Source organism: Peromyscus maniculatus, chromosome 18, assembly GCF_049852395.1.
Source record: "Peromyscus maniculatus bairdii isolate BWxNUB_F1_BW_parent chromosome 18, HU_Pman_BW_mat_3.1, whole genome shotgun sequence".
Lineage (NCBI taxonomy): Eukaryota > Metazoa > Chordata > Mammalia > Rodentia > Cricetidae > Peromyscus > Peromyscus maniculatus.
The window spans coordinates 42,739,214-42,762,782 of record NC_134869.1 but is presented as its reverse complement, the minus strand read 5'-3'; the positions used below and the strand labels follow the sequence as shown (position 1 = coordinate 42,762,782).

Genomic DNA, 23,569 nt, shown 5'->3' with positions numbered 1-23,569 from the left:
TCCACAGGACAGGGAGGTGTCTCTGAGGATTTCTCTTCAGCCCTGTAACTCCAGGTGAGGGAGTCACACCCAGATTCCTATTCTCACTGACTTATCTGGAAATCCAGGGACTGGTCTGGATCCTGCTGTGTTCTAGAAGCCCTTGTCAACAACAGGAGTGTGTGCTGCTGTCAGGAGGAGTAAGAAGGGTCAGCAAGTGTGAGGAGTGGGTTTGAACATGAATGGATGGGGCTAGGGAATTCACAGTTGAAGAGACCTGTGTTCACTGGGGGAAAATGTACCTTCAGGCTCCCTTTGTTAAGGAAGTCCCAGTGTTCACTTTGTGGGATGCAGCCCACTCACTCTAGGGTTTTGAGGTCCCCTTGGCTACTCAGAACCTTGAGAATCCCTTAATCTCTGTGAAAGACCCTAACCCTTCAGGCTTACACCCCCCAAACCCCAGGAAATAAGGAACTAAAAAGAAAAAGCTAGTTCCAAGGGCCACCTGACTCAATCATTACTCAACCTCCCCTGGAACAATGTAACAATGTAAAGAGATCTCTGTTAAGAGATGTGCTCAACTGTGACTGGGATAGTTGCAGGTATTCCAGGAAGAACCACCGTGACCTTCCTGTAAACTCCACTCCCGCCCTGATACCCCCCTTGAGGTTTATGTAACTGTACCCCCTCTATGATCACTCTGTGATTGGACCATGATCTTGTGAAACGAAATTGTATGGGAATTGTAATCTTATGGCTTTTGTGGGGTTTTCCTTTAAAAGCCCTCATGTGGCTGCAGTAAGATGCAGCTCTTGCCCTTAGGAGCAGAGTTTGCCCTTCTGTACAGAAGCTTCAATAAAATCCTCTTGCTGTTGCATCAACTGGACTGGAGTCTGGGTTCTTGGGGCGCCCACTGGAGACCCCCAGATTTTGGGGTCCAACAATTGGAGGTTCCACCGAGATATTGGGGTGCCTCCCGGGCCCCCACTCTGCCAGTTGGAGGTTAAAACCGAGCTTGATCTATGTTTTATGTTATTGTGTCCTTGTCTTTTGTCTGCTTGATTTGGCATTTGTATTCGGTACCTGCAGAAGTTTTCAGGACTTGTGTCTGGGACTTGTGTGGGAGAGCAGACGTGCTCAAGGGTCCCCAGGTCCCCACTCTGGAGGTCTCCTCCGAAGTGATCTGAAGAAGGAGAAAAGTCTCTCCTTCTTTGGGGGAGCGAGGCTGTTCGTGGCCACTGCCATTTGAATTTGTGTTTTCGGTTTGGGCCTGTGGAGCCAAATCAACCACCGTGAGGATTGTGTTTTTGTCTGTTTCTCCTCTTTACTGCTCTTTAGTTTCCTTTCCATGGGGCAACAACTAACTACCCCCCTAAGCTTGACTTTAGATAACTGGAAGGATGTCCTTGCCCGGGCTCACAACGCCTCTCTGGATGTCAAGAAAAAGAAATGGATCACCTTCTGTTCCTTGGAACGGTCGGTCTTGGAGGTCGGCTGGCCGGGGGAGGGGACTTTTTACGTTGATTGATGTCATTTCGCAGGTGCCTGGGTGAAGCCGTTCCTCACTGCTTGGCCTGCCCCTGCAACGCTGGGCCATCCGAACGTTTCCCCCCCTTTACCCTCTTAAGGAAATCAAGTTTAAACCCCACCCCCACCCCTGGTCCTTCTAGAGGACCAGGGAGACTAATGATGGCATCACCCCCCTCATGTAGATCCACTGCTGGTGCAGGAAAAAAAAATCTTCTAAAATGACTCTGGAGGCGAACTCTCCCGCCCGTGACCACTCTCCTTGCCGGGATCCCTCCCTTCCCCCAAACAACCGCCTGGGCTCCTGCCTTGATGGGGCAGGGGAGGGAAGAGACACTGGCTAGGCAGCCTGTGAGCAATGGAGCAGAGCCGAGCTGGCGGGAGCCAGCTGGAGCCTTGAGGAGCTCAGAATGTGGGGGATGGTGGAGAACTAACTGCCCTTCCAGGGCCACAGCTGACAGGTCTGTGGGCCCAGCCGGGGCATGGAATCTCCCATGCTGTTGGGTGGGACTCCCAAGACCTGCCCCGGGGAGCTAAAACCTGATCAGGATCTGGCTCCAAGAATGGAATGTCACTCCCTATATGAGGTTAACCTACAGTTTCTTGTCTGTGGTACAGTACTGATGCAAATTTAGATTTCTAGATTACTGAGGAAAATCACAAAAAAGACTTTGATATAAAAGACTATAAAAGGTCAACAAACTGTTATGGTTTCTTATACCTGCAATTACTGAATTTGAAAGTTAATTCTGGTTGGTTTTCATCTTAAAAATGGCTAATGATTAAACAGGTATATGACTTAAAAGTGTAAGCAAGCTTTAACTGTATATATATATATATATATATATATATATATATATATGTATGTAACTTGGATTCAACTGCATGTATATGTACACGTAATTACTGTTTAAAATATATTTTTTTAAATATATATATATATATTTATAACACCTAAGTACCTATGTCTTTACCAAGTGTTCAACAACAAGTTTCTAAAAAATTTAAATAGATAAAAACATATGTTTAATAAATAAGATATTTGATAAATATTGAAGTATGGTGATATTTTATTTGTATTAAAATGTTACTTCTATGTTAATAAATAAAGTTGCCCGGGGGTCAGAGCTATTAGCAAGCCATAGGAAAGCAGGGTAGTGGTGGCGTACGCTTGTAATCCCAGCACTTGGTAGGCAGAGCTAGGTAAGTCTCTGTGTGCTCAGGGATACAGCCAGTATTGGATACACATGCCTTTAATCTCAATACCAATCATAGAAAACCTGGAGGTCTACACAGACAGGCCGTGACGAGGCGGTCACGTGGTTGGGTTCACAACCAATGAGAAAGCAGAACAGAAACACTATAAAAAGACAGACACACAGGAAGTAGCTCTGGTTCGGAGAGGTAGGACCACCACAGGAGGAAGGGTAAGGTTTTAGCTCTTAGCTCTGACCTCTTGGCTTTCTTCCTTGCATTGGTTCTGTGTTTCTTATTTAATAAGACGGTTGGTTACATCTACATTAAAGCTACACATCAATGCTTTTACACAGGAATATACCTTGCTCTGGTAGCTAAACTTTGTAATTTAAGATTTACCCATGTATGGTGGTATTTTATTTGTACTGAAATGTGATTTTATTTGTATGTTAATAAATAAAGTTGCTTGGGGGTCAGAGCTAATAACAAGCCATAGTAGAGCTGGGAGTTCATGGTGCACGCCTTTAATCCCAGCACTTGGTAGAAGAGCTAGGTAGATCTCTGTGTGTTCAAGGATACAGCCAGCATTGGAGACACATGCCTTTAATCTCAATACCATAGAAGACCTGGAAGTCTCTACAGAAAGACAGTGACGAAGCAGTCATGTGTTTGGGTTTACAACCAATGAGAAGGCAGGACAGAGAGACTATATAAAGACAAACACACAGGAAGTAGCTCTTTTTTGGAGAAGTCTCTTGGTTGAAGAGGCTAGCTGCAGTAGGCAGTAAGGCTCTGAGCTCTGACCTCTTGGCTTTCTTCTTTGCATTGGTTCTGTGTTTCTTATTTAATAAGACGGTTGGTTACATCTACATTTGGCACCCAACGTGACAAGAATCCATTAAAAACCGCTTGGCTTGGCGGCAGATCCGGTTTCCCACAAGGGCAGCTGGCTCCCTAGCCCAGGCCCAGGTCTGCTTGGTCTCAGGCTGGACTAACTGTGAGCTACTTGCTTAAAGCTAGTGCTACAAACAACTCAGGCCTGCCCTGCCAAACAGGGCCCCTGCCTGTAAAGCCAACACACATGGTCAGAGCTTAAGGAAGCCAGAGCCAAGACTTGACTCGGCTCAAGAGGGAACACGTGGCTGGACTTAAGCTTTAGCCAGCTACACTTTCTTGCTCTCTCTCTCTCTCTCTCTCTCTTTCTCTCTCTCTCTCTCTCCACACCTCGGACACTACGTGGCTGTTTTGAAATTTCCTTGGATTTCTGCTGTTCTACGCAGGCTTTGTGAGTCACTTAACATATCAGATATTTTAAAGGAAACTATTTAAAAGAGAAATTTTTTCCACATTAAAAGAAAATGGGTTTTATGTGTACATTGGAAGAAAATTGGGCTTTGTTTGAAATTTTAGGCAGTCTGACAATGAAACAACTATATGAGAACATTAATGGTGATCGAATTATGCAGTTTATTACCATGCTTAGCCTCATTTTACTATTTAAAAAGATAGTCAATTTAAGTGCCAGGATAACAGTTTTAGAAAAACTTGTTAAACCTGTGAAAATGAATCATAGAGAAATTCAAATTCAGACAGAAGAAATTAACAGTGAAGTTGTTTCAAGATTGGATCATAAGGTTACAGAAAGAAAGCCTGTTTTCACACAGTCATCCTTAATTTATCCTGTAACCATACAGCAGTTGCCTAATCAAATGACTACACAAAATATTTGGGCTCCAATTGAAATGTTGGATTTACGAAGGTTTAAGGAGGCAATAGTATCTTATGGCATGCATTCCCCATATGTAAAGCAAATGTTAAACTCTTGGTCAACATATAATAGGATTATACCACAGGACTGGCGGGAGCTAGCACAGGCTGTTCTTGAACCCAGTCAAAGGCTTCAGTGGTTAACTTGGTTCAAGGATGAGGCTGAAAACATAGAAAAACAATGGAGGGATAAAGGAATACAAGTTTGCCAAGATCAGCTTATTGGAGAAGGCCAATATGCTTCAGTACAAACACAATGTTTATATGATGTCCAAACCCTAATTCTATGTCAAACGGCAGCTTTGAATGCATGGGACAGAGTTGAGGAACCAGGAAAAAAAACTGAGTCATTTACAAAGGTTATACAAGGCCCAAAAGAATCTTTCACAGATTTTTTTTACAAAGACTGGCTTCAGCAGTAAAGAGAATGGTCCCAGATTCAGAAGCCAGTAAAATAATAATTGAATCTTTGGCCTTTGAGAATGGGAATGCAGCATGCAAAAGAATAATCAGGCCATTAAAGGCAAGATCTGCAACTTTGGAAGATTGGATTAGAGAAACAATTAATGTTGAAGCTGATGAGCATGATGATACATGGGTAGAGAAGCAATTTCAAAAGGTTTGAGGAATGTTAGATGTTTTGGATATGGAAAGCAAGGACATTTTAAAAGGGACTATAAACAGGTCATTCCTATAAACAATGTTTCTTCAAGGAACACTGGCAACAGAATGCCCCTTCCTTCTGGAATATGCAGAAGGTGTGATAAGGGAAAACACTGGACCAACGAATGTATATCAACAAGGGACATACAGGGTAATCCTTTGCCTCGGACTTCAGGAAACTCCCAGAGGGGCCTCATGCAGGCCCCCAGTGCAAATCCAGTTCAAACCTTTCCTGCAGCCATAGAGGAAACCCCTACTCAGAGCAATTAAATAACCAATTAACGATAAAAAATAAATGGTGTTTTGCTGTCTGGTAGACACAGGTGCGGACATTATCCTAATTGCACCAGAATTTTGGCATCCAATGTGGCCTCTTCAGGAGGTAAACGTTCAACTGTTAGGAATTGGGACATTATCTCAGGTGAAACAAAGTGCAAGATGGCTTGAATGTATAGGTCCAGAAGGACAGAGAGGAAAATTAAAACCATATGTGGCTAACATAGCTATGAACGTGTAGGGTCGAGACGTTGCAACAATGGAATACTCAGATTAACATCCCTCCAATCTCAGAAACAAATCATAAACTAGCACATGTTTCTGAGAAAAATATTAGAAGGCATTATTCTGAGTGGTCACTAGCCATCCATATTATACAAGAACAGGGCACAACAACTGATGATCTTCCAAAGACACCAACAGCTCTACCTTTAAAATGGTTAACAGACAAGCCTGTATGGGTTCAGCAATGGCCCTTAACAACAGAGAAACTCCAGGCTTTAGAAGAGCTGGTAGAAGAACAGTTAAATACTCAGCATATTGAAGAATCAACCAACCCATGGAGTTCTCCTGTATTTGTTATTAAAAAGAAATCTGGTAAATGGAGAATGGTAACAGACCTTAGAACAATTAACAAAGTAATTCAGCCAATGGGATTTCTACAATCTGGAATTCCTTTGCCTACTCTGTTACCAAAAGGATGGCCTCTCATAATTATTGATTTAAAAGACTGTTTCTTTTCAATACCCTTCAAGAAAAAGACAGAGAAAGATTTGCTTTCACAGTGCCTACTTATAATAATTCTCAACCAGTTAAAAGATTTCAATGGAGGTTCCTCCCACAGGGAATGTTGAATAGCCCAACTCCGTGGCAATATTTTGTACAGCAGCCATTGGAAGTGATACGTAAAAAATTTCCTAAATCTATAATTTATCATTATATGGATGATATTTTACTAGCTGACGCAAATGCAGATACTTTAGAAAGAATGTTTGAAGAAGTAAAGAAAATTTTGCCTTGCTGGGGATTACAAATTGCTCCTGAAAAGATACAAAGAGGAGATTCTATTAATTATTTAGGATATGAAATAGAGCTACAAAAAATTAGACCCCAAAAGGTACAAATTAGGAGAGATAGACCACAGACTCTTAATGACTTTCAAAGATTATTTGGAGATATTTCTTATCTACGAACTATTGTTGGGGTAAAAAATGATGAACTGAATAATTTGTTCAAAACCTTGGAAGGTGACAAGGACTTAAATAGTCCAAGAGAATTATCACCTGAAGCTGAGAAAGAATTGGCCTTGGTAGAAAAGAAAGTACATGAAGGGCACGTGAATCGTATTGATCCAAAGCTGGATTGCATTTTGGTTATTTTACCTTGTAGGCATTCTCCTACTGGAATATTAATGCAGAGGGAAGATATTATATTGGAGTGGATATTTTTACCAAATAAACCAAATAAAAAATCAAAAACTTATGTGGAAAAAAATCTCTGACCTGATTTGGAAAGGAAAATTGAGACTTCATCAATTAGCAGGAATAGACCCAGCAGAAACTGTCATACCTTTAACTAAGGAGGACATTGAAAAATTATGGACAGAAGGTGAACCTTGGCAAAGAGCTTGCAGTAATTATTTGGGAGAAATTAACAGCAAATATCCCCAAAGCGATAGAATTGCTCTTATAAAGAGAGCTGATTGGATCTTGCCTAGAATTGTATGGGAAAACCCATATCTGCAGTTCATACATTTTATACAGATGCCAACAAACAAGGAAAGGCAGGTTACAAATCAGAAAATTTAAGTAAAGTGGTTCAAAGTCCTTATAATTCAGTTCAAAAATCAGAATTGTATGCTATTCTGTTGGTATTAATGGATTTTTCAGAACCTCTCAACGTAGTAACTGACTCTCAGTATGCTGAAAGAGTAGTATTACATATTAAGACTGCAGAATTTATCCCTGATGCTTCAGAATTAACTTCACTATTTATTCAATTACAAGATACAATCAGGAAAAGGAGTCATCCTTTATATATAACTCACATTCGATCCCATACTGGTCTGCCAGGCCCTCTAGCACAAGGCAATGATGAGGTTGATAAATTATTGATAGGAAATGTGCTGGAGGCCTCAGAATTTCATAGAAAACATCATGTCAGTAGTAAAGGTTTAAAAAAGGATTTTTCCATAACCTGGCAACAAGCCAAAGAAATAGTAAAGAAATGTCCTACTTGTTCCTTCTACAATCAAACACCATTACCAGCAGGATGTAACCCAAAGGGTACTCAGAGGAATGAAATCTGGCAGATGGACGTGTTTCACTTTGCAGAATTTGGAAAATTGAAATATGTACACCACACCATCGATACTTATTCAGGATTTCAATGGGCAACTGCTTTGAGTTCTGAAAAAGCTAATTCTGTAATCATTCATTTGCTAGAAGTTATGGCCATCATGGGTATACCTGCACAAATCAAAACTGACAATGCTCCATCATATGTCTCTGTTAAAATGAAACAGTTTTTTGCTTATTACAATATAAAGCATATTACAGGCATACCACATAATCCTACAGGTCAAGCAGTTATAGAAAGAACAAACAGAACTCTTAAAGGATATGCTAAATAAACAGAAATGGGTAACAAAAACCCCCAGAAATAGACTGCATAATGCTCTCTTAACTTTGAATTTTCTCAATTGTTGGGATCAGAATGGCTCTGACCCCTCTAAGATTGCCCCCACCTCCCCTGTTCTGAGTGGGCTGAGGTCAGGCTGTTCTGAAGATGTTTTGCTGTTTGGTATATCTCGTGGTATATAAGCTGTGGCTTCCTAGGGCATGCTGACAGTTCCTTGACCATGGGTGCTTGATAAACAATTTTGTTTGTTTCTTCCTGAAAGGGTATATAAGATGGGGAAGAAAGAATAAAGAGAGTCCTGATGCTTGCAACTTGACTGGTGTGTGCTGTGTTCATCCCGACTTCCCTCGCCAGGTTTTGGGCCCAATTGCTTTACAGGTGCGGCACTCAATGCCAATGAGAAAGGAACAACAGCTGCAGAGAGACATTGGATAATAGAAAAAACTACAGAATTAAATCAGCCTATATACTTTAAGGATGTGCTGACCTCAGAATGGAAACCAGGGTATGTATTACGTTGGGGACAAGGTTCTGCTTTTGTTCTACAGGAGAAGATAAGCTATGGGTACCATCAAAATTGATAAAGGTTCCATTTGGACAAGAGAAACATCTTAATTAGAGGAGGTGATAGTTCATCAACCAGCATGAGCATCCAATTTAAACTAACTTGTACCAGTAACATGTTTTTTCATTTAATCAGATAATAACTTGCCAAAAAGGAACATCCCCAAAATTAGTCTTGGGGAAAGTTTTTGCTTTTGTCTTTTAGGAGAATGAAGGTTAAGGAATCTCAAGAACACTGGACAAATGGGACAACTGAAGAAAAGGGACAAATCTATCCTGGGACATCATCTATCCCAGGAAACAGAGTGAAATGGCGTATGGGTATATATTATCTAAAAAATTTTATGTCTTCCTAAATGTTTGTTTCTGCTTTTCTCTAAAGATTTAACACTATTGGTCTTCTAATAGTCCCAGTTCAATTAAAATTTAAAGCTGACTTTGGAGTTGGAGACTGGCTCTCTCCTTCTTTAAACTCAAGCATGTTGTTAAAAGGAAAATGCAAACTCCCTGTATCATGCCAGAATAAAAGAACCATCTTCTGCTATGGGACAGGACAAAAACCAAATTAATTAAGGGACTATTCTATTACTAATCTCAACTCTTTGATTCTATTCTGATTCTTTAAACTTTTCTTAAAGTATGAATTTTATATCAAAATTTACAAGATTAACATATATAGATATATAGATATATATACATTTTAAACTTTGTTAAGATATGGTCATATAGAGTACTAATTCTAGAAAAAAGGCTTCAATTAGCTGCATATATATGTCTTTGTGTTTGAGTCTCTTATCGGTTTTCTGCAGGAAATCACGGCCAGGCCTAACATCAACTGAAGTCTCCAGGAAGAAGATGGGGCCCTACAACAACAACAATTCCACATGGACAATAATAATATCATTAAGCTGACAAACATCATCTACAGATCAGCTTTGAACTACAAGGTGCTCAGAGTAATTTTGAGATGACTAGCTGAGATGATCCAGTCTCAAAGACTACTTGAATAAGGACTTGAGATAAACCCTGAACTTTGGCATTATACACAGACTGGATAATGAAGGATATAGTTACCTTTCCTAGATTTTGACAATTAACCTAAAATGTTTCTTTCAAGATAAAGATAACTTCGCCCATAACCAGCAGGAAGCAATTTTAAGAATACGACGTCCACATTCCCAAAGAGGTGGTATGGGGCGGGTGGATTTTTGGTCCTTTTAATGGGTTTTGGGTCTGGGATAATTTTCATTGTTTAGGGGGGTTGGTTACAAGTTGTCAAAGGTTAGGAAAAAAGCTAAGCAAAGGAGATTAGATTTAAGGTTCTTGCTTAAAAAAGAGAGAGAAAGAGAAAAGAAAAGAAAAGAAAAGAAAAGAAAAGAAAAGAAAAGAAAAGAAAAGAAAAGAAAAGAAAAGAAGAAAAAGACAATTACTAGTTTTAAATACTTTACATTGGATTGGATTGTTTTATATTGTATACAAATTATATATATATTGAAATTGATATTGTTAGAAAATGCAATATGTATATTTCTAATTGTATTTATACTGTTCATTTAACAATGCAATTTTCTGATCCTTGAATGTTATTATTATCAACTATTAGGATATAAAGAAATGAAAGTATGGACCTAAAAGCTCCAAAGAAGTTCATAAATTTTAACTTCTGTTCCTAGTTTAAATTTGTCTCAACAGATTTCTACTTGGCTGGCAGACACCTCCAAGGTTCAGTTGCTGACTCCAGTGCTCCAGATGACTGTGGTCTCTGGACTTGCTAAAGGCTAACGTGGACCAGCCCAGTTAACATGATTCTTCTCTGTCCCGATGGGGTCAGGCAGCTACATGCTACTGACAAATGCCCCCTTGCCCAGTCTTTGACCAGCTTTTCAGCCTTTTGGGGGAGGGGCCTTGATAACGGCACCCCAATGCCAGCTGGAAGCAGTTCAAGAAGAGAATACGTTGTCCCATATTCCTTGTTCAGAAAGAGCTAAAATGGTGGGTCAAAAGAAAACTCCCTGGCATAGAGACAAGACAGCTAATTATACATGGACTATGCATGGCCATTACAAGACATGAGTTACTAAAATAGGCCATGAGTTACTAAATGTAATACCATAATTTTAAGATTAAAATTTGCCAAAAGAAAATGGGAGAATAAAAGACCCTAACTCTTCAGACTTACACCCCCCAAACCCCAGGAAATAAGGAACTAAAAAGAAAAATCTAGTTCCCAGGGCCACCTGACTCAATCATTACTCAACCTCCCCTGTAACAATGTAACAATGTAAAAGATTTCTGTTAAGAGATGCGCTCAACTGTGACTGGAATAGTTGCAGGTGTTCCAGGAAGGACCACTGTGACCTTCGTGTAAACTCCACTCCTGCCCTGATACCCCCCTTGAGGTTTACGTAACTGTACCCCCTCTATGATCACTCTGTGATCAGACAATGATTTTGTGAAATGAAACTGTATGGGAATTGTAATCTTATGGCTTTTGTGGGGTTTTCCTTTAAAAGCCCCCATGTGGCTGCAGTAAGATGCGGCTCTTGCTCTTAGGAGCAGAGTTTGCCCTTCTATATAGAAGCTTCAATAAAATCCTCTTGCTGTTGCATCAACTGGACTGGAGTCTGGGTTCTTGGGGCGCCCACTGGAGACCCCCAGATTTGGGGGTCCAACATCTGTTGCCCCATTGAGCATCCTAGGGAAGTCCTGACAGCTGTTGCTGGAGCAGGACAAGGAGAAGGACATCAAGGAGCGGAAGCAGGAAAGCCACAAACAAGGGGAAGATGGACAAATAGCAGAAGAAAGTGGAACTGGAGCCAAAGCAGGACCAGCTAGAGGAGGAGGAGCAGAAGGAGAGGCCGGAAGATGATGGGGTCCTCCTTGGCCATTTCTCAGTTGCTGTGATACAACACAGACCAAAAGCAACCTGGGGAGAAAAGGCCTTATATGATTCATACTTCCAGTCCATGACTGAAGAAAGTCAGGGCAGGAACTCAAGCCTGGAGTCTAGAGAAAGAAGACTGAGACAGAGACCATGAAAGATGCTTCTCACAGGTTTGCTCTCCATGGGAGGCTCAGCTGGCTTTAAACACAACCCAAGGGTGGCACCACCCACTGTTTTGTCCTAAGGATTTTTACCTTTCTTTCATTCTATGTATCTTACTTTCCTCTGTGTCTGGCTGTCTGGTGGCTGCCTGGCTTCCCGCCCCAGGAGTCTCACTCTCTTTCTTCCTCACTCTCTGCTCTCTCCTTCTTTTCTTCTCTCCTCTGACTTATTGTCTCTGTCCACCAGCCCCACCCATCCCACTCCTGACAAGCCATTGGTCTTTTAGCTTTTCACTAGATCAATCAGGTGCCTGAGGCAGGCAAGGTCAAAAAATGCAACACATCTTTACATAATTAGCAAATGCAGGGAAAAATGTAACACATCTTTACATCATTAAGCAAAAGACTCATAAACAGATGTAACACACCTTCACACAGTTAAAGCAGTATTTTACAACATACACAAATGTAACACAACTTTGCCTAGATAAGTAATATTCCACAACATCTCTCCTCATATTTAAGATGGACAAGTCAACTCAATAGGAGGAAACAGATCCCCAAGGCAGCAAAAAGAGTCAGAGAAAGCTCCTGATCCCACTGTTAGAAATCCCCCAAGAAGACCAAGCTTTACCACTGAAAGACCCCCGAAGGCAGTCTTCCCTCTGGAGAGACCCTCGCCCAGAGATCACACCGAGACCACAAGTCAGATGCAAACAGCAAGAGGCTTTATTCAGGAACACGGGTACCCGGGGCAACACAGCCCCTCAAGAGGCTCAAGAGACTGGCGCGCCCACGGGCTGGAGTGGAGGGTTTTTATAGGGTCTATAGGGTCGGGCAGCAGGAGCACGAGGAGGCCGGGTTCAAACTCAGGGCAGCTCATGGTTTACAGGGTTCTGATTGGACGATTCAAATGAGGCCGGGTTCAAACTCAGGGCAGCTCGTGGTTCCCCCCCCCCCAGCTTGACACGCCTGCTGTCTGGCTCCAAGTTGTTTTTCTGACCTTTAGTACCCTTTTCTGGGGCCAGGTGGCCAGCCGTAGACACCCCGCGCTTTTCAGACCTTACTCGAAATGGCGTTAGGCTAAGCTAGTATGCTGGGGTCTTTCACCACCATAATATATGGAGAGGGCCTAGGTCAGACCCACACAGACTCTCTGATTGTTGGTTCAGTCACTATGAGCTCTTATGAACCCAGATTAGTTTATTTCATGGGTTTTCTTGTGGTTTCCTTGATCCCTCTGGCTCTACAATCTTTCCTCCCCATTTTTTGCAGGATTCTTTGAGGTCAGCCTGAGGTTTGGCTGTTGGACTCTGCATCTGCTCCTATCAGTGGCTGGATGGAGCCTCTCTGATGATGATTGTATTATGCTCTGCCCCTGTCTACGATTACAGCAGAATATCATTAGGAATCATTTCACTCACTTGGTTTTTTGTTTGTTTGTTTATTTGTTTGTTTGTTTGTTTCCCCAGTCCTGTGTGGTTCTGTCCTAGCTAGCTCTTTGGGCTACTGAAAAGAAAAACTCAAAGGATTGCTCCTCTCAGATTATATGATAGTATACATAAGCAACCCCCAAAATTCTACTAGGGAACTCCTACCTGATAAACATCTTCAGGGAAGTGGCCAGATACAAGATTAACTCAAAAACAATAACAACAAACAAATAACAAAAACATCAGGCCTCCAATATACAAATGATAAATGAGCTTAGAAAAAAATCAGGGAAATGACACCCTTCACAATGGCCAGGGAAAATATAAAATACCTTAGGGTAACTCTAACCAAGCAAGAGAAAGACCTGTATGACAATCACTTTAAGCTTTTGAAGAAAGAAATTGGAGAAGATATCAGAAGATGGAAAGATCTCCCAAGCTCATGGATTGCTAGGGTTAACATAGTAAAAATGGCCATTTTACCAAGAGCAATCTACAGATTCAATGCAATCCTCATCAAAATTCCAACCTACTTCTTTTCATACCTGGAAAGAACAGTACTCAACTTCATACAGAAAAGCAAATAACAGCAACAACAAAACAAAACAAAAACCAACCCCCCGCCCCCCAACATCCCACAAGATAGCTAAAACAATCTATACAAAAAAGAACTTCTGGACATTCAGGCCCAGCGGCAGCCGGCAGAGACATACAGGCCCAGCGGCGGCCCACAGAGGCAGACAGACCCAGCGGCAGCTGACAGGGACATACAGGTCTGGCGGTGGACCGCAGAGAAGCTTTTGCAGGGCAAAAGACACAGTCAATAAGACAAAAAGAAAGCCAACAGAATGGGAAAAGATCTTCACCAACCCCACATCTGACAGAGGATTGATCTCCACAATATATAAAGAACTCAAGAAACTAGACATCAAAATACTGAACAGTTCGATTAAAAAATGGGCTAAAGAGCTAAACAGAGAATTCACAAAACAAGAACTACAAATGGCTGAAAGACATTTAAAGAAATGCTCAACATCCTTAATCATCAGAGAAATGCAAATCAAAACGACTCTGAGATACCACTTTACACCTGTCAGAATGGCTACGATCAAGAACACCAATGACAGCCAATGTTGGAGAGGATGTGGAGCAAAGGGAACACTCCTCCACTGTCGGTGGGAATGTAAACTTGTACAACCACTGTGGAAATCAGTATGGCAGTTTTTCAGAAAATTAGGAATCAAACTACCTCAAGACCCAGCCATCCCACTCTTGGGCATATACCCAAGGAATGCTGATTCATACCATAAAGATACATGCTCAGCTATGTTCATAGCAGCACTATTTGTAATAGCCAGAACCTGGAAACAACCTAGATGCCCGTCAATGGAAGAATGGATGAAAAAAATGTGGTACATATACACAATGGAGTACTACTCAGCAGAGAAAAACAATGAAAGCATGAAATTTGCAGGCAAATGGATGGAACTAGAAAAAAATCATCCTGAGTGAGGTAACCCAAACTCAGAAACACAGTCATGGTATGTACTCACTCATAAGTGGATTCTAGATATAAAATAAAGAACAATCAGACCACAACCCATAGAACCATAGAGGCTATATATATAGCATGGAGGTCCCTAGGACGACTGTGGCTTATAATAAATTTCGGTTTTACCCAATTATTGAAAAAAAAAAGCCAAAGGAATGGAAACACATGAACTATGAACCAAAGGCTGAGGGTCCCCCAGCTGGATCAGGCCCTCTGAATAGGTGAGCCAGTTGATTGGCTTGATCAGGTTGGGAGGCAACTAGGCAGTGGGACCAAGTCCTGTGCTCATTGCATGAGTTGGCTGTTTGAAACCTGGAGCTTATGCAGGGACACTTGGCTCAGTCTGGGAGGAAGGGACTGGACCTGCCTGGACTGAGTCTACCAGGTTGATCTCAGTCCTCGGGGGAGGATTTGGCCTGGAGGAGGTGGGAATGGGGGGTAGGCTGGGGGTAAGGGGAGGAGGGGGGATAATGGGGAACCCGTGGCTGATATGTAGAACTGAATGGTATTGTAAAATTAAAAAAAAAATAAACTTCTGGAGGTATCACCATCCCTGATTTCAAGCACTACTACAGAGATATAACCATAAAAACTGCATGCTGTTGGCATAAAAACAGATAGGCTGATCAGTGGAATTGAATCAAAGACCCAGCCATAAGTGCACACACTAATAGACACCTGGTTTTTTATAAAGAACCCAAAATATACAATGGGAAAAAGACAACTGTTAGACCCCAAAGTTTAGGCTCTCAAGTGGGCACCCCAAGAACCCAGACTCCGGTCCAGTTGATGTAACAGCAGGAGGTTTATTGTGGCTGTACAGTCGGGCAAACTCAGCTCCAGAGAGCAAGAGTCACGTCTATTGCAATCACATGGGTACTTTTAATGGAAAAACCCACAAAAGCAATAAGACTGTAATTCCCATACACTTTCATGGCCTGATCACAGGGTGATCACAGAGTGGGTACAGTCACGTCCACATGTACATTCTACCCAAAACCTCAAGGGGGGTATCAGGGCGGGAGTGGAGTTTACACAAAGGTCACAGTGGTCCTTCCTGGAACACTTGCAACTATCCCAGTCACAGTTGAGCGCATCTCTTAACAGAGATCTCGTTACGATCTCGTTACACTATTACATTGTGGCAGGGGTGGTTGAAAAATGGCTGAGTCAGGTTGCCCTTGGAACTGGTTTTCTTTTTAGTTCCTTATTCTCCTGGGGCTTGGGGGTGTAAGCCTGAAGGGTTAGGGTCTTTCACAACAACGACCTTCTACATAGTTTTCTTCAACCCCCACAGAACAGCCCATTACGTTCCCAGCTTGCAAGAGCCTTTCAGCTCAAACTCCAACATCCTTCCACAAGCCTCACAAACAGTGATGTGTGCAGGGCCATCAGAGTGAAGCCCCACCTCTGGTACCAAGTCTGATCCTAGTTTGCCTTCCTGCTGTGTGATGACACACTAAGGTGCTTGGAGAGAGGAAGGGTTTGTCTGGCTTTCATTACAGGACAGGAGCCCAGAGCAGGAACCTGGAGGAAATTGAAGCAGAGACCATGGAGGGATACAGCTTCCTGGATTGGTCTCCATGGGTGGTTCATCTGTCTTTCTCACACAACCCAGGACCACCTGCTCAGGGTGTCTCCACCCACAGAGGGTTGGCCCATCTCACATCAATTAAAAGTCAAGAAAAAGACCCACAGATGTGTGCACGTTGTGATGTAGGACTTGCTGACACAAGTGTGATCTTTGAGAGCAATAAGGCCGGTTTGATCCTTACACACTGGGCCAGAAAGTGGTGGAAGACATGGGTAAGGCAAACATGGTTTCATCTCTACTGGAAGGTGCCTGTTTTATTTTGACCTGGAATCAGAGAATTAGTTGAGCACAACTCTAGAGCCAGGAAGCAGATGCAAAGCTCCATACACTACTCTAGAGCTTGAGAGTAAGGCTTGTGGGAAATTATGGCATAAATTTTTGGCAGCAAAGAAAGAAAATGCCAAAGTCCATTATGTATCAGTTGAGCAAACAGGTGAAAGATCAGAGAAGTGAGGTATGAATAAAGATCAAACAGGCAGAGGACAGGGAACAAGGAGTGAACTCCCTGTTAGAAGCCTCTGTTCCTCCGTGTTTTCTGGAATCCTCAGTGTCTACTTTGTCCTCTGTGGATAGAGGCCAGGCTACTTTAGCACAGACTGTATGTGCCTGTCCTCTTCAAAGCCATGTGGCTCTACTTGGTGGTTCTCCTGGGCCTGTGGAAACTCCTGCGCTTGTTCAGGGAGAGGAAAGTGGTGAGCCATCTCCAAGACAAGCATGTCTTCATCACGGGCTGTGACTCCGGCTTTGGGAACCTGCTGGCCAGACAGCTGGACAGGAGAGGCATGAGGGTGCTGGCTGCATGTCTGACAGAAAATGGAGCTGAGGAGCTGAGGAGCAAGACATCAGACAGGCTGGAGACGGTGATCCTCGATGTCACCAAGACAGAGAGTGTTGTGGCAGCCACTCAATGGGTGAAGGAGCGTGTTGGCAACAGAGGTACCATTGAGATTCCTGTGTGTGTCTGTTGGTTTGTCTCTCTGTGTGAAGGGAATGCCTGTGTAGCCCTAAAAAGATTCCTCAAGAGGGTGGGGGTGGAATTGAAGTGACTACAGACTCTTCCCCTCTACAGCATGTCAGGACTTCCTCTTCCTCCTACATTTGGTCCTTCAAGTTCTCTTCTCTTGGTCAGCTGGTGTCCTGTGTCATTTCATGTCCACACTTCTGTCTGTCCTCTTCTGTCACTGTATGCAGAAAGGCTGCACTGTTGGCTGCTGAGTGCCAGGTTAGAGACAGTGAGGAGGTTGGGGCCCTAGCTCTGTGTGAAGCTGGCTGGGCATGGGTCAGATGCATCTCCACTCTCAGTACTGGACCCTGGTCTCAACTTCCACCTGGGATCCTTTATGGGGAGCCAAGGTGTTTGCCATGCTTAAGGGCAACACCCCACACTGGAGGAATGCCTTAGTTCAGTCAGATGTAGGAAGGGAATTCTCTCTCACACACTCACACACACCAGCCTCTGTTCTTTCTTCTCTCTCCCTTCCTCTCTCTCTCCACTGTTTGTGTTAGTATGAAAAGCTTAAGTTATTTAAAACATTGAAAATGTGGTTATTGTTCTAAATACTAGTGCATATCCAGCCACAGTTAACATACAATTTACTTTCCAGTGGATGAATACTAGTAACATTTTGATCTGAACCAAACAATATACATGTATTCTTTTCACTTTAAAAACAGTAAACAATTTTACCACTTGAAAAACATTTATTCAAATAATAATATTCAAAGAATTAAAGGAAATTGACCCTTAACCAAGCCCCACCCTTTTCACCATGCCTGGGAATTGGATATTGGAATAGTTGGTGCTGTGGTGTTTATTTGACGGGCAACGAATTTGTTTCTAGGTTTGGGCTATTACGAGTAGTGCTGCTATGAACATAGTTGAGCATGTATCTTTGTGGCCTTCAAACTAATCAGAAAGTGCCAGTTACTCCAGGTCATTTGTGCCTCTACTGTGCAGTAGATCTTACAGGCAGATCACAGGTATAGATCACAGAGTTTGTAGCTGGGTGATCCTGGTGATCACCTTTCCCTCTGGGAGTGCACAGAGTGTCTTCTGGCACCTTGATTGTGAATCAGTAGGGGTGAAGCTGTTAGTCGGACACCTGCTCAACCTCTCCCTGCTCGATGACATAAGTAACTATCATCTTCAGCAATGTGTCCTTACTATGAGCTTGTGAAGAACAATGAGTGGCCTTGGCAATAGCCTGTGATGGGGGTTGGGAGTGCGGCTCCATGGAGACCTTTTGACCAATGACTCAACGGGATGTAACCCATTACTGGCACTGGAGGTTATATTTGGTGGTATAAGACGTCAAAGATGGGGATTGTCTCCCCATCCTATGGTGACTCCATTTAAATTCCGCTCACATATGTGTGTATTTTAGGAAGCTTTTATAGAAGTAGATTTCTATGGCTTCTCAAAAGAAAAGACAAAAAAACTTGATAATAGAATATGAGTCTCCAGAGGGACAAGACATGCATTTGAGCCAAGGATCCATATGACTTACTGAACTTTTTTTTTTTGAATGAGCAAATGCCATGCTTAATGTCAATGAACCACTCTGCAATGCACTCTGCACAGAAATAGACACTGTGGATATGGTGTTTAGTTGTAAACCTTCCTGAGTGGGTACTTGGGGATCCAAGACATAAAGACCAAAGGGGATGAGGAAGGGGAGCCTGTACATGAGGTTCCAGAAAGGGCACCATTTTCTGGGGTTCGGGGTAGAGCCTCAGTGCTGTTGGTGGTCAGCAAGCATTGTCTCCTCCCTTTCCTGTCCCTGGGTTTTGCAAGCATCTGAGGAGAACTCCTCAATATTGATGCTAGACCTCGCAAGACCCACTTCATCAGAGCCATAAACATTGTACTGCTTTTGAAAATCTCCCCAATCAAGGCCACATTTGTTTGTTTCTCAACCTATTTTCACCTGGATATTAACTTTGTCTTTTCTTTCATTTCTACTTTGTATTTTCCCCTATTACCTCTCTCACTAATCCTTCCTCATAACTGTCTTCCTTTGCTATTTGAAAGACAAAGGCAGCAGTGTGTCTTAGTCAGTATTCTATTTCTGTGGAGGGACACCACGACCATGGCAGTTCTTATAAAGGAAAGAATTTCTTTGGGACTGGCTTACAGTTTAGAGGTTTAGTGCATTATGAGCATGGTGTGAAGCCTAGTGGCCCACAGGCAGACATGGTGCAGGAGAAGGAGCTGGGAGTTCCACATCCAGATCAGTACTGCATGTCTCCTTCCAGACAGCAGGAAGAGTGAGACTCTGGTCTGGCTTTGGCTTTTGAAATCCCATAGCCCAACCACCCCCAATGACACACTTCCTCTATCAAGGCCACACCCCCTAATCCCTCTCAAGAAGTGCTGTTTCCCAAAACCCAGACCTCCAAATCTATGAGCCTCAGGGTCACATTTATATTCAAACAAGTGAAAGAAAATAATATATCTTCAAGGATGGAAATAATTTGTAAAACACAATCATAGTTTCATGGTCTCCAGATAAACATGTCTTCACAACCCATTTTTATAACTAGCAAGAGAGAGTGACTGCTTCTTGCTTCCCAGGCAGGGATCTGGGCCATGAAGACCTAAAGGAGGGAGGTGTCCATGCTGTGAGCCTAGAGCCTCTGGGATGGGTCCCCAGCCCTGTGATGCCATGCTGGTCCTCATTGCATCTACTCTCCAGTACACATATGTCCAAGTGGTCTCACCTTGTTGAATGTGCATTTCACCCATAACTGTACCTGCGCTGTGTGACTCTCTTCTTCCCACTGTCCCCAGGACTCTGGGGTCTGGTCAACAATGCTGGCATATCCATCTCCTGGGGTCCCTGTGAGTGGCTGACCAAGCAGGACTATGCAAAGGTACTGGATGTGAACCTGTTGGGAATGATCGACGTGACCCTGAGCATGCTGCCCTTAGTGAGGAAGGCAAGGGGCCGTGTGGTCAACGTCTCCAGCATCATGGGCCGAGTGTCTTTCTCTGGTGGTGGTCCTTACACCATCTCCAAGTATGGTGTTGAGGCCTTCTCGGACTCCCTCAGGTATTGGACCGGGATGTGGTTACCTGAGGGAAGCGTTGGCATTTTTATGGGTTTTATTTGATCATGGCCTTTAGAATTCCATCATGGAGAGGACACTCTCTGGTTGGGGGCTGTCTCACATTCTCCTCATTCAATCATCCACTGGGAAGTACTTTTCCATGTCTCTAGCAGAGGGCAGGATAAGACCTGAGTGTAGTTCATCTTCTCCTGCCATGGAAGACAGAGGGCACTAAGGGATGTTACTGAGGTAGAATTGAGCCTTTGAGTATTTTGAGTGAAGAATTCAGACCCCTGAGCTCTATGATGATAAACATGTTTTTGAGTGGGGCTGAACATCTCATTCAAATTGAGATAGATATCAGGCCCCTGTAGAGTCCACAACCAACACATTCCACCAAACAGAAATGTTTTGACCTGAACTAAAGACTATGGCAACTTAGAGAGTGAGAAAGGAGACTAAGAAGACTGTGCCCTTCCCTTGGAGTGGCCATGGCTGCGTCAGCTGTGTGGACCATGGTAGTCCTCAGATTTGTCAGGGTCCTGTAGTAGGATTGGGCTGCAGCAGAGTAAAGGTTGAACATAGAAACCTGGAACATGTATGTGTCAGTGGATCCTCCCTGGGGAAAGGAAGATCAGATAGAAGGAGGATGGTCACCAGGTGGGTTGAGGTAGACTTGTGGAGAAACTGAGGACACTGGAGAGGAGGTATTTCATATTGTCAGCAGTAAAACCCTTCAAAGGGATTGAAACACTGGAGTGATTCGGGGCAGGTACATCCCTGCTGGAGGGAACAGAGAGGCTGTGAATGTGGGGAAGTGGCAGCAGGGTCTTGCTCTCTGAAGACACCTGCAGGAACAAAGTGAGAGATGTCCTAAGTGCTTCCTGGGACAGTGGGGTGGACTGAGACTTAGGAGTGGGGTGGAGGTGACTCGGGCAAGATGGTGACCCTTTGCATCTGCAGAACATGGAGAGAGGTCTTAATGGTGTCATGGAACAGAAGGCCTAGTTTTAGGTCAGGGAGCTACACACACCAAACTCTTAGTGTGACATTCCAAAGCACAGAGGCAATGCCCTCATCACAGTTTCATCCTCATTTGTTGCACAATCCAAATGCACAACTGTGACCTCTCCTCACCACAGGCTCGTGTTGGCATGTCACTCTACACTTATGGTGAATTCTTTCACAGAAAAATCATCTGAAGTTCTTGATGCCTGTCTGTCTTGCAGGAGGGAGCTCTCGTGTTTTGGGGTGAAAGTGGCTATTATAGAGCCTGGTTCCTTCAAGACTGCTATGAGCAGTAGTGACAGATTATTGTCAAATATAAAGATGGTGTGGGACCAGGCCAGCTCAGAGATCAAAGAGATCTATGGCGAGGACTTCCTGGCATCATGTAAGTGAGCTGTGAAGACCCAACAGAGTCTAGTCCTGAATCCTTAGTCTCCTGTTCATTTTGCCAGTACTAACCTATTGCTCTCATTCTTCAAAGAAATTAGACCCATTTTCTTGTGGTAGGTGTGTATATTGTCAGAAAAATCTTGACTTTGAGAACATGGTACTCTGTTCCATTGGAGCCTCTCATCATCATGAAGCTGTGAGTGAGGTCAGGGACAGGAGGAGGAGGAAGAATTAGACAGCCCTTTCCATGAGCTGACTGACAAACCAGTGGTGAATGTGCACAGTTCTTCCTTGAAGCTGGCTTCTGATCCCCCTGAGGACCTGGGACAGGATAGTGTTGGCATGGCTTCTGATGTGAGATCACGGGGTCTAGAGAAACTTTCCTCTATGTTGGTCTAGAGCAGAAGGGGTGGAGGTCAACACCAGCTGAATCACTTCTCATTCTGCACAGATCTCTCAATGCTAAAGTCATTGGACCAAAAGTGTAATGAGGACCTCTCCTTGGTGACGGACTGCATGGAGCACGCGCTGACTTCCTGTCACCCTCGCACTCGGTACTCAGCTGGTTGGGATGCCAAACTCTTCTACCTCCCCATGAGCTACCTGCCTACCTTTCTTGTGGATGCCATGGTCTACTGGATCTCCGTGAAGCCTGACAAAGCTCTGTGAAGCCTACATCTGTTTCTGTAGCTGGCGGTATGTGAGTGTAGTGTGAGGGAACAGATCCTCAGGAGAAGGAAGATTCCTGGGATCAGGACAAACTTGTCATTGGGAAGAACGTCCATAGGGGCCTGACTGTCCTTCAGTCTGTATGAATACAGTGGACATAGAGCCACAGGGGAAACTACTATGTTTAAACAAAGGTCGACATTATGGGTGAAAATACAAACTGATCTTCCATGTCTCAGCGTCATCCATTTTACTTACCTTATTTTTAAGGATTTGTTTCTTATTTATCTGTATGCATGTGTGTGTAATCCCTGAGTGTGGGAGTATTGGTGAAATTATTAAGGCCACTCCACGTAGTTAGAAGGAAGATTTATTTAGTGGGTAACTTACAAATGAAGGGATAGGTAGATTGCGGGGTCTGGGGAAGGTGTATGCAGTCCAGCAGTGTTCCCTGGAGCTGTGTTCAGTCAACCTCCACCGTCCAGAGTCCAGGGACAGAGAGGGAGCTGGCCAATCCTGATCTTGGGTCTCCAGGGTCCTCCCTTGTCCCTGCCTTGTAGGCATGACAATTGTCAAAGCCTCAATGGGGGTTGGAACTTCCAGATTAAAGCTGGAATGGCTACCCACTACACAGGAGTACCTCTCAGGTGCACCATGTAGCATGAGTTGGTTGAAGAAAGGCACTCCAAGATGAAATTTTAAGGCCTATGTAGCAGCAGGAAGGTCTAGGCTCTCTGATGGACTAAACCTTAAACAGCTGTACAAAGACATATTTAATGATAGTTACATAAAGTATTACCCTATACCAAGGTCTCTAATATAATTTACATGTCTTACTAAGGGAGAGCATCACATGCCCCCTTGACTCTAGTCCTTTATTATGTATCATTTGCAATACACAATAATACAAGAGCCTCAGGTGTGCCTGAGGAGTCTTGTGATCAAAGCCATGGGATGGCTGCAATGCCCCTTCAGCAAAAAATTCTACAAACATAGAAAAAAAAACACTTTTTTCACAAGGGTTCTTCAAGGTTAAAGTACTTCTAGAAAACAGCTGTTCATTCTAATGTCTACCCCAGATACAGTGACTCTGCTAAATTCCTACAAGTGCCCATGGAGTCCATATTATTGTATCCCCTGCAACAGGAGTTACAGGCAGTCAGTTACAGGCAATGCCTAACTGTGGACTGGGAACAAAATTTGGTTCCTCTAGAT

At 43.3% G+C, this 23,569-nt stretch overlaps 1 protein-coding gene across 1 annotated transcript; it reads left to right on the top strand.

Moving 5' to 3' along the window:
* Nucleotides 1-16,358: 16,358 nt before the first annotated feature.
* Nucleotides 16,359-22,589, top strand: LOC102906613 (retinol dehydrogenase 16-like). The gene is made up of 4 exons (XM_042263395.2): nt 16,359-17,173; nt 20,028-20,289; nt 21,517-21,680; nt 22,137-22,589. The coding sequence occupies exons 1-4, from the start codon at nt 16,861-16,863 to the stop codon at nt 22,352-22,354; spliced, it is 957 nt and encodes a 318-aa protein (XP_042119329.2). The 5' UTR covers nt 16,359-16,860; the 3' UTR covers nt 22,355-22,589.
* Nucleotides 22,590-23,569: the final 980 nt, after the last annotated feature.